General features: G+C 44.2%; 1 protein-coding gene across 1 annotated transcript; it reads left to right on the forward strand.

The window, feature by feature from the left end:
- The first annotated feature begins 11,085 nt into the window (after positions 1-11,085).
- On the forward strand, positions 11,086-12,030 carry LOC144695523 (putative G-protein coupled receptor 139). Its single transcript, XM_078566399.1, has one exon. The coding sequence runs from the start codon at positions 11,086-11,088 to the stop codon at positions 12,028-12,030; it is 945 nt and encodes a 314-aa protein (XP_078422525.1).
- The last annotated feature ends 272 nt before the right edge of the window (positions 12,031-12,302 follow it).

Below are 12,302 nucleotides of genomic sequence, written 5' to 3' on the forward strand. Positions count from 1 at the left end.
CAGCAACTAACAGCAGCTGTGGTAATAAAAGATTTGGGGGCTCTTTGGGGGATTATTAAAGTTCCTTGATTGGGTAGGAGTTTGTGAATCCAGGGGATACGAGTATAAGAAGAACGCTGAACTCAGGAGTTTTGTGTTGAGGTGTTCAAATGTGGTTAGACTGCAACATGGCTTTGGCAATTGAAACGGATTTTCTTGGAGTGGAAAAGTTTCTGTGGAGTATCTGAAACCTCTGACTAAAACTCAGTTTGAAAAAAAATCGGCAGATGAAGTGCTGGTAGAAAGATCAGTGGAATTTCATGAGGCTGATATGATTAAAGTGCGTAGCCAGTATTTAAAATTTGCTTGCGCAGCAATTAATATCGGTTGTGGTCATACCATTGGGTACATGGAGTTTGCTGTTTTGTAACATATTCAGGCAATTTTCAGTTGATCCTGCCATCAGGCATTAATTGAAACGCACAATTTAAACCTAATAATGATTGAATGTTCGTCATTTTCCTGATTGAGTGCAGGTCCAACAGCACGCAAAATGTTGACGCCATACAGGGTAAAGCAGCCCTCTTGACTGGAACCCCGCCCACAAACATTCACTCCCTCCACCACCGAAGCACAGTAGCAGCAGTGGGTACCACCTGCAGGAATTCACCAAGGCTCCTTCGACAGCACAATTCAAACCTGCAACCTTGACCATCTAGAAGAACAAAGGCAGCAGATAGATGGGAACATCACCACCTGCAAGATCCCTTGCAAGTCACACACCATCCTGATTTGGAACTATATTGCTGTTCCTTCAATGTCACTGGATCAAACTCCTGGAGCTCCTTCCCTAAGAGCATTTTGGTTGTACGTACACTGCATGGACTGCAGCAGGTTAAGAAGGCAGCTCACCACCACCTTCGAAAGGGCAATTAGGGATGGGCAATAAATGCCAGCCCAGACAGCAATGCCCACATCCTATGAAGGAATTAAGAAAAAAGATTGCAGTATGAAGATGAATGAAAATTACACTATATCTTTGGCTCTGAATTTCTTTCAGATAAAGTTAAGATGGGGAAGGTGGGTGTGAGTTGTGGCGGTCAGCTCGAGAGGCTGGACGGCTAGCACGTGGACCAGATGAACGTAGGGTTCAATCCTTGCTCTGGCTGAGTTTAGCTCCTTCCTGTGATTCAGCACAAAATTCTTTGATTCTACCTGCAGAGTAATGAGAAATCTTTACCACTTCAGCAGTACTTGAGGTAAATAACATATGTGCGGTTACGAAAAATGGGCTGAAGAATTAGTCCTGAATAGGACCTGAGAGCCATCATTATTGACTGTTGTGGCTTTGGGTGATATGAGGTCGAGGATCTCGACTCTGATCGCCACCTACAACCAAATGATGAGGAACATCAGTTCCTCATCTGTCATATAACGCGGGCAAAGCTCTGATGGACTGAAGGGAGCTTCAATTACAAGTTGGCAAAAGTGGACTTGTACTTACATAGTGCCTTTCATGAACACACAACGATTTAAGCTGTGAGCAAATAAGAAGCCAATGAAACGAGGATTTTTTGAGACAAAGAAAGAGTACATTTATCAACCACTAAACCCGAGAAAAATAATAAAAAAGAGATGTCAATCATTTGGCGATCATGCAATGATTCAGGCACACACAAACACACACACACAAGTATCAAAAATAAGGGGGGATAGAGTCCAGCGAAATCGGTTAAAAATATATACGGTTAAGTGTCCTTTGAATATTCTTAAGTATACAAGGTCGATGTGGAGAGGATCTTCTGTCTGGTGGGAGAATCTAGAACTCGGGGCCATTGTTTAAAAATAAGGGGTTGCCCATTAAATACAGAGATGAAGAAAAACATTCTCTCTGAGGGTTGAGTGTCTTTGGAGCTCTTCCGCAAAAGGCAGTGGAAGGAGAGCCTCTGAATAAAAGGCACATTGGACACTTCCCTTGATTGATAAAGGTACATGTTCAATATGCCTTTTTCACCAAACCACTAACATGCCCCTCCACCTTCAGAGATTTATGGACACAGATGCCAAGGTCCCTTTGTTCCTCAGAACTTCCCAGCGTCATGCCTTTCATTGAACACATACTTGTCAAATTACTCCTTCCAAAGTGTATTTCCTCACACTTTACAGGGTTAAATTCCATCTGCCACTTTTCTGCCCTTTTGACCTCCCCGTCTATTTCTTCCTGTAGCCCAAGACACTCAAACTCACTGTTAACCACCCGGCCAATCTTTGTGTTATTTGAATATTTAGTAATTCTACCCCCAACATAGTCATCTATGTCATTAATATAAATGATGAATAATAGGGGACCCAGCACAGATCACAGACTGGACACTGGCTTCCAATCACTAAAGTATCCTTCTGTCATCACCCACTGACTCATACAAATAAGCCAATTTTCAATCCACTTTATCAAATTAACTTGTATCCCTCGTGCATTTGCCTTCTTTATAAGTCTCCCATGCGGGGTCTTGTCAACGGCTTTGCTGAAAACCATATAAACTACATCAACCACACGACCCTCATCTATGCACCTGGTCACCTCCTCAAAAAATTCAATCAAATTTGTTAGGCATGATCTCCCTCTGACAAAGCCATACTAACTATCCCTGATCAAACCTTGCCTCTCCAAGTGGAGATAGATTCTCTCCTTCAGAATTTTCTCCAATAGCTTCCATACCACTGACGTGAGGCTCACTGGCCTGTTGCTCCATGGCTTATCTCTGCAACCCTTCCTAAACATTGGAACCACATTAACTGTTTTCCAGTCCTCTGGCGCCTCCCCCATGGCCAGAGAGGAATTAAAAATTTGGTCAGAGCCCCGGATGGGTCTGGAGTTATTCTTACAACCTTTTTTGAACAAGGGCGTAATGTTTGCAATTCTCCAGTCCTCTGACAGCTTCCCTGAGTCTAGGGAAGACTGAAAAAATATGGCCAGTGCCCCTGCAATTTCAACTCTCACTTCCTTCAATATCCTTGGGTGCAACTCATCCGGCCCCAGTGCCTTATCAAATTTAAGTACCGAAAGCCTATTCAATGATTGCTCATGATCAATTTTGGCCCCTTCCAGTGACAGAGTTTACTCACCATGGCCTGGGTAGTATCCAGCTCCTTGGTAAAGACAGATGCAAAGCTTTCATTTAATACCTAAGCTATTGCCGCTTCCTCCATGCATAAATTTCCTTTTAGATCCCGAATCAGCCCTACTCCTCCTTTTACCACCTTTTTCCTATTTATATGCCTAGAGAAGACTTTGTGAATCCCCTTATGTTGTCTGCCAGTCTTTTCTCATAAACCCTCCCTGCTTTACTTATTTGGTTTTCACCTCCCCTCTGAAAGAACTGTATTCCTTTTGTTTCTCAATGGTGTTTTCCACCTGACAACTGTCATAAGCACACCTTTTCTTCTTTATCTTAATTTCTATCTCCTTTTTCACCCAGGTAGCTCGGGATTTGTTTGCTTTGACTTTCTCCATTGATGGAATATACATTAACGGTGCCCGAACAAATTCATTTTTGAAGGTAGCCCATTGTTCAGCTACAGATTTTCCCGACAATCTTTCATTCCAGTCTAACTGGCCCAGATCCATTATTGCCCCATCGAAGTGGGCTCTTGTCCAGTTCACTCTCATTGCTTTGCGTTGCCTCTCGTCCTTTCCTATCATCATCCTAAAATATACAATACAATGAGCACCGTCTCCTTATCTTTCCCCTACTGACATTTGACCTACTTGACCCATCTCGTTTCTGAACACCAGGTCCAGCAGTGCATCTTTTCTTGTTGGATTGGACATACACTGCTGTTGAAAATTGTCCTGAAAACAATCTAGGAACTTTTGTCCCTCGGTGCCATTTACATTACCGCTTTCCCAGTTTACATTCGGGTAATTGAAGTCCCCCATTATAATAACTCTACAATGCCTGCATCTCTCTGCAATTTCCCTGCAGATTTGTTCTTCTACGTCCTCATCACGTCGTCCTCGGTGGTCTATTGAATACACCGTGCAAAGTAATTGCACCTTTCTTGCTCCTTAGCTCTAGCACAATTGATTCTGCCCTTGAACCCTCTTGGAAATCCTGTTTCTCCAGCACGGCAACGGATTCCCTAACCAAGCCCACTGCCCCTCCTCATTTTCTATCAATTCTGAACACCTTGTAACCAGCAATATTTAACACCCAATTCTCACCTTCATTGAGCCAGGTCTCTGTTATCGCCACAACATCATATTTCCACATGGCAGTATGTGTCTGCAATTCCCTTGTCTTATTTACTATACTCCGTGCATTCACATACATGCATAGTATCCCGATTTAGATTTTGATACTTTCTCCCTAACCCTGACTTTACTGAACTTACTATTCTCTATAGTAGTGATATCTGTCCCTCCCAGTATTTTGTGCACCCTCGTATTCCTCTTTAGTGTTTTCTCTTGGTTCCCTCACCCCTGCTGAGTTAGTTGAAAGCACCCCCAAAAGCGCTAGCAACTCAGTCCCAGCTCTGTTCATGTGCAACTGGTCCAACTTGTGCAGGCGCCACCTCCCCCAGAGCCAGTCCCAGTGTCCCTACAATGTAAAGCCCTCTTCCCTGCACCATCCTTCCAACCATGTATTCATATGTCTGATCCTTCTATTTCTGTACCAACTGGCACGTGGCAATGGGAGTAATCTTGATATTACTAAATTTGAGGTCCTGCAAGCTAATTTCTGACCTAGCACCGTAAATTCAGATCGCAGGACCTCATCCCCCTTCCTCCTAAAGTCATTGGTACCATTATGGACTACGACCTCTGGCTGACCATGCTCCCCAAGAGGAATGTCCTGCAGCCGCTCTGTGACATCCTTGGCTCTCGCACCAGAGAGGCAACATACCATCCTGGAGTCACGACTATGGCCACAGAAACGCCTGCCTGCTCCCTTTAACCAATGAATCATCTATCACTATTGCACTTTCTTCCTTCGCCCTCCCACCATGTGCTGCTGATCCGCTCGAGGTGTCAAAAATTTGGCTCTGACTGCACACCTCTGAGGAACAAGCACCCTCATCAGCTTCCAAAATGGAAAACGATTTGTGAGCAGGGCCCCAGGAGACTCCTGTACTACCTGCCTACTTCTCTTCCACTGCCTGGTGGTCAGCAATTTCCTCTCTGTCTCCAGGCCATTAAGCTGTGGCGTGACCACCTCCCCATAGCTCTCAGCCTCGCGAATGTGCCACAATGGCTCCAGCCACCGCTCGAGATCTGAAATCCGGAGCTCAAGTTACTGCACCTGAACAGCACTTCCTGCACATGTAGTCATCCAGGACACAGGTATCGTCGTTGACTTCAAACATATTTCAGAACACGCATTCCACTTGACTGAGCTGACCTGCCATGTCTTAACTCTCCTTCCCTTAGGTTGATTTTATTCTATTTTGGATTTTTTAATATCATTTTATTGTATTGGCCCTAAATTTCCCTTATTCCTCAGGCGGTTCTCAGTCAAATCCAAGTACAGCTGCTTGTTTGAAAATGTTACAATATTTCAATTTACTCACCGGGTTCTACTTACTAAGGCAGCCTCTCTTCTTTCTGAGGGAAGGTTAAAAAGGAAAGAAGCTCCTCCTCCCTCCACACTGAACTCCCTCAGTCACCTCTGCTCTCGAAACCTAATCGCTTCTCGTGCTGTTTTTATATCCCCTCTGCTTGGCTCCAGGAACTGTGGACTGCCTGTCCCAAGGTTCTCCTCTCACAATTTCCACTCGCTGCTGCTGACTGCCTGTTCCACGGCCGTCCTCTTGCACTCTCCTCCAGGTGCTGCTGACTGCCTGTCCCAGAGTCCTTCTCTGGTACTCTTCTCCAGGTGATGCTGAATGCCTGCCCCAGGGTCTTCCTCTCGCACTCTCCTCCAGGTGATGCTGGCTGCCTGTCCCAGGGTCCTGCTCTGTGGCGACCAACTGGGGGATGGCTACACCTTGAAGAAACGGAGGAGAGCTGGGATTTTGGGCGGGGATAGAGACAGGAAGGGTTGCTGGCTGAAGTTCCTGGAAGGTGGATAGCAGGACCATGCCCAGACGAATTGCCCTAATTTTAGCATTGGACCATAATGTAAAAGCTATGATGACGGCCTGGCCACTCGTCAGGATCCCCTCATGATGTGTGCTCCCATCCAAGTCGATGGAAACAAAAGTGGGAGAGGCGCTCCAAGGATCCATTAGGCAACATCAGCTGTCCTAAGCTTTTGTCTCATGTCAGAATTGCCCTCATTGCCCCTGGTCATATCAAAGTCATGGTCAAGGTTTTCAGCATTTGACGCACTGATGAAAGAACATAAGAAAATAAAAACTACGAGCGGGAGTAGGCAATTCAGCCCCTCAAGCCAGTCCCGCCATTCAATACGATCATGCCTGATCTCATTTCGGCCTCAGCTACAATTTCCCACCGTCTCCCCATAACCTTTCAACCCGTTACTAATTCAAAATCTATCTCCTCCTTAAATTTGTTCAGCATCCCGTCATCCACTGCGCTCTAAGGCAGTGAATTCCACAGATTCACGACCCTTTGAGAAAAGTAATTCATCCACATCTCTGATTAAAGTCTACCACCCCTTAGCCTAAAACTTTGGCTTCTCGTTCTAGAATGCCCCACAAGTGGAAACATCTACTCCACGTCTTCTTTGCCTATCCCCTTTAGCATCTTATGTACTTCAATTTGATCTCCTCTCATCTTTCTAAAGCCTCGCGAGTATTGGCCTAAATTGCTCAATCTCTCCTCATAAGACAAGCCTCGCATGTCTGGAGTCAATCTATTGAACTTCCTCTGAACCACCTCCAATGCTACTCCATCCTTCCACAAGTAAGGAGACCAAAACTGTGCACAGTACTCCAGGTGCAGTCTCACCAATGCCTTGTACAGTTGCAACAACCCTATTTTAATATTCTATTCCTTTCGCAATAAATGGCAAAATTCCAATTGCCTTCCTTATTAATCTGCTGTACCTGCATACGAGCTTTAAGCGAATCATGCACAAGGACACCCAGGCCCCTCTGCACTGAAGCATTCTGAAGTTTCTCTCAATTTATGTTATAAGTCGTCTTTTTATTCTTCCGACCAAAATGGATAACCTCATAATTATCCACGTTATACTCCATCTGCCAAATTTTGGCCCATTCGCCTACCCTGCCCATATCCATTTGTAAATTTCTTATTTCTTCATTGCAACTTACTTTCCCACCTATTTTGAGGTCATCTGCTAATTTAGCTACAGTACCTTCTATCCCTCAATCCAAATCATTAAAAAATGGTTGTAAATGTTTGTGGCCCAAGGACCAAACCCTGTGGCACCCCACCAGTTGCAGCTTGCCACCCAGGAAAAGGCCCATTTATCCCGACTCTCTGCTTTCTGGAGGTTAGCCAATGCTCTATCCAAGCTACAATATTATCCCTAAATCTGTGTGACCTTATCATGTGTATTACTATTTTGTGTGGCACCTTAACAAAGGCCTTCTGGAAGTCCAGATTTACAGGATCCCCATTATCCACTTTGGTGTCACATCTTCAAAGAACTCTAGCAAATTAGTCAAACATGATTTACTCTTCATAAAGCCATGTTGACTCTGATGGATTGCATTATGTTTTCCAAATGCCCCATAACTACTTCCTTAACAATGGATTCCAACAATTTTGCAATGACAGATGTTAAACTAACTGGTCAATAGTTTCCTATTTTCCGCCACCTCCTTCCCACACACACACCCACCCCCCCCCCCCCCCACCCCCCCCCCCCCCCCCCCCCCCCACCCCCCGCGACACCACCCCCCCAACCCCCCTTTTTCAATTACGGCATTAGCATTTTTCCAATCCACTGGAATCTTTAGCGAAACCAGGGAATTTTGTAATATTATACACAATGCATCCACTATCTCCACTGCCTCTTCCTTTAAGACCCTGGGATGTAGCCCATTAGGTCCTGGGGACTTGTTACCCTTTAATCCCATTATTTTGACCAGTATTTTTTTCTCTAGTGATGGTGGTTGTTCTAAGTTCCTCCTTCTCTACAACCTCTGCACCACCTGTTACCATTGGGGTGGTACTAGTGTCCTCCACCATGAAACCTAAGGCAAAATATTGATTTGGTGTCTCTGCCGTTTCTGCCTTCCACACTATTAATTCCCTAGTCTCATGCTCCAAGGGACCAACATTCACTTTAGCTACTCTCTTTCCTTTTATATAATTGTACAAGCTTTTGTTATCAGTTTTTACATTTTGCACTAGTTTTCTTTTATAATTTACCTTTGCTCTTTTTATTGCATTTTTGTTAACACTTTGTTGATCTTTAAACGTTTCCCAATCTTCCAGCCTGCCATTGACCTTTGCAATTTGGTATGCCTTAGTATTTGCCTTTATGTTATGTTTAACTTCCTTGCTTCGCCATGGATGTTTCTTCCCCCTCTTACCATCTTTCTTCCTCTTTGGAATATATTTTACTCGGGAGGAATTGAATGTCTCCTTAAATATCTGCCAATGTTCATCAGCTGTCCTCCCTTGCAGTCTTCCTGCCCAGTCCACTTGGGCCAAATCTGCCCACATGCCTATGTAGTGATCTTTGTTTAACTCCAGAACACTAGTGTGGGACTCAAGTTTCTCGCTCTCAAACTGAACATGACATTCTAGCATTCTATGATCACTCTTCCCTCGAGGATCCTTTACAATGAGGTCATTAATTAATTACACAAAACCAAATACAGAATAGCCTGCTCCCTGGTTGGTTCCACAACATATTGCTACAAGAGCAACCTCTAATACACTCTATGAGACCACCTTTGGCAATTTCATTAGTCCAGTCTATATGCATATTGAAATAACCCATGATTATTGCCGCGCCTTTCTTATATGCTCCCAGTATTTCTTGGTTTATACTGTGTCCTACTACTGAACCACTCTTTAGAGACCTATAGATTACTCTCACCAGGGACTTCTTTCACTTGCTATTTCTTATTCCTACCCAGAGTGGCTCTATGTCTTGCTCTCCAGTGCCTATATCATTCCTCACTATAGCACCGATGTCTCCCTTTACCAACAAAGCTACACCACCTCCTTTCCCTTCATGCCTATCCTTCCAAAACAGAGTACCCTTGGATATTCAACTCCCAAACCTGTTCTCCACGTCTCAGTAATCGCCACCAAATCAAACCTATTTATCTCTATTTGTGCTGTTAACTCATTAGTTTTATTCTGAATGCTACGCGCATTCAGATACAAAGCCTTTAAGTTTGCCCTCCTGTCAATTTTCCCTACTCTTATATGATTCTTTCTTGCGATATGGCGATCACACACTCTGCCCCTTCCTTTCACTGTTTGATAACACTCAGCCTCATCAGTAAACAGCACTCTTACCCTTTCTTTAAACTTTGATTTTTTTATATTTCCATGCAACATCCTCCCCCCAATTATTTAGTTTGAAAACCTATATGCAACCCTAGTTCTGCGATTCGGCAGCACGCTGGCCCCAGCATGATTCAAATGGAGCCCATCCGAATGGAATAGCTCCCTCTTTCCCCAGTGCTGGTGCCAATGTCCTATGAATTTGAAACAATTTCTCCCACACCAATCTTTGAGCCACACATTTACCTCTATAATTTTATTGACCCTCTGCCAATTAGCTTGCGGCTGAGGTAGTAATCCGGAGATTATTAGTTTTTTTAGGGATGGAGGTGGGTAACATCACGGGGATGAAACTTGGTTGTCTACAACCACTTGTTAGATCCACTTACAATCCGTGTTCCATTAACGCCAAGTTGATGCCATGGAGATTATTAATATTCCAACAGTCTCATAGGCGAGAAATTACCTAGCCTGAGATAGAGTATTCAATTCTGTGGGGATTGGAGAGCTTCCCTTAATTATTGATGTATGACGAGAGATACTAAATTGTTTGCTTGAAAGCGTATGGCTAATGAGACCTGTTATGTGATGTCACTCTCTCACTGGAGGAATTGCTCATGTATAAATCAAGATTGTTTCAGTGCAATGCCTCATTTCGACGCTCCCTGATTTTAACAGAAAATGGCACGACAAGAGCTTCCAATAGAAATTTTCTGCCCCATTCTTGTAATTCTTGGTGTTCCTGGTAGGTAAATGCAAACCATGATTGCATTTTTCTTGTGTTTTCCTTTTTTGTGTGTCTTTGCGTCAGTATAATCTATGCCTCCATTGCCAAGGTGGTAAAAGAACGAAATGGAACCTCGCCCATGGGTGAGTTTGCCCAATGTTCATCCTCATTTCATTTCAATGTGATTGGAATTAGCCCGGCTCCATCTCTCTGGGCGTCGGTCATTCCCTTCACATTACAAGGAAGATGGTGAATGAAAATGACTCTCCCATGTCTCCTTTTAGCCGTGAGCTGTGTGGCTCAGTTTGAAGCCCTCTCGCCTCTCAGCCAGGATAAACCTGGAGTTCGCGTCCCATTTCAGTGAGTTGAGATCCTGCTGCAAGACAGCACTTCGGTGCAAACCTTGAGGGAGCAATACGTGACATAGAATTGTTCTAGTGCAGAAGTAGGCCATTCGGCCTCCTGTGTCCCAGCTGACTCCCTCCAAGAGGACCTCAGTTATTTCCACTCCTCTGGCTTGTCCCCCAACTCTGCAAATCTTTTCAGATAATGATCCATTTTCCCTTTGATATCTTCAATTGCTTGCCAGCAATATTGGGTGGAGTGTTAAATCAGCATTCGCTCCCATCCCATGGGCTTCCCAACCAGCAAGTTTCAGTATGTGTATCTATTGAGCGCTTCCTATTAGGAAACCATAAAGCTACCCCAGTGAAAAATATGCGGCAATGAAATGGAGAACTTTGCTACATGACACTTCAGTTTAGCTATCAGCTATGTTGTCAAACTGGGTGATAATGAATTGTCCCCCACTGTACACTACATCCGATATTCCCTTCCAATAACTTCCATGTCAAAGATAACATGTTCCAATTAGATATCACACCCTTACACTGTCACACAAGGTTAAAATTGCCGCCGCCACCCCACCGCCCATCGCTCACAATCTCCTGATTCTTAACTCCCGAATTCCAAAAGGGTATCAATGGGCCCAATGTGTGGCAAATTTCCTGATTCTGCATTTCTTCCAGCGAACCTGATGACACTTTCGGTTCTCTACAGAGGAAAATGTGGTCTTTCCAAAGGAATCACTCGCTATATGTCAGCCATGGCAGTGGGAGACCTAATGGTCCTTATCTTCAATGTAATTATGAACGAAATCATCAAGCATTATTTCCCAGACTCACTGTTGAACTACACTCCTGTGTGTCGTTTTAGTGCCTTCATGCAAGGGATGAGCATCCAACTCTCTATCTGGTTCACAATGTCGTTCACCTTTGACCGCTTCATAACAATTTGTTGCCAACAACTGAAGTCAACATATTGCACGGCAAGAACTGCCATCGTGGTCATAACGACCGTATGTGTGGTCAATATTTTGATCAATATTCCCATGTCTTTCCGCTATGAACCCTATTATGTGCTTCACAATGTCCAGTGGGGCTGCCGCACTGTCACCGAATATTTTACTTTGCTGGCATGGACTGCTCACCAATGGATTACCAACCTCTCAAGTACATTGCTTCCAATTCCCCTACTGCTGCTGTTGAATTCTCTTACTGCCCAGCATATCTTGGTGGCCAGTCGCTCTCGCAAAGCCCTGAAGAGTGGCAGCAATGGAGAAACTGGCAGTGACCCTGAGCTGAAGAACAGGAGAACATCCATCATTCTGCTCTTCACTATCTCTGGCAGTTTCATTGTGTTGTCGGCACCCATTACTGTAATCCACATATGTGTTGGCGTCACACATGCAGTCAATTTCCAAGATTCAAACTCACTTCATCTGGCAATCAGAGCTACATTTCTGCTGATGTGCACCAGCTCATGCACAAACACTTGCATTTACGCATTGACCCAGAGGAGATTCCGAGTGGAGATCAAGAAAACGGTGAAATACCCGTATTCAGTCATTATTCAATTATGCAAATAACTTCTTTTTGAAAACAGCAACTGAAAATAAATCGATATTAATTAACTGGTGTTCCGCAGCAACCTTGTACAATACCTTTTTAAATTCTTGGTGCAGCACAGCTCATGCTTTGGAAGAGCTCTCACTTTGTAAAAGAATTTGAGCAAGTTGAAGGGGGAGAATCGCCAAGTCCTGAGTCTTTGGCAACTGCTGTTCACCTGGTTATTCATCCCCTCTCACATTCAATTGAGAAAGGCGTGATGATGTGGGGGTTGGGCAAGAGAGTGACTTGG

The sequence above is a fragment of the Cetorhinus maximus genome, chromosome 21 (genome assembly GCF_964194155.1).
Source record: "Cetorhinus maximus chromosome 21, sCetMax3.hap1.1, whole genome shotgun sequence".
Lineage (NCBI taxonomy): Eukaryota > Metazoa > Chordata > Chondrichthyes > Lamniformes > Cetorhinidae > Cetorhinus > Cetorhinus maximus.

Excerpts from the sequence above, each read along its gene's own strand:
- LOC144695523 (XM_078566399.1), top strand. The coding sequence starts at position 11,086 with ATGGGCCCAATGTGTGGCAAATTTCCTGATTCTGCATTTCTTCCAGCG.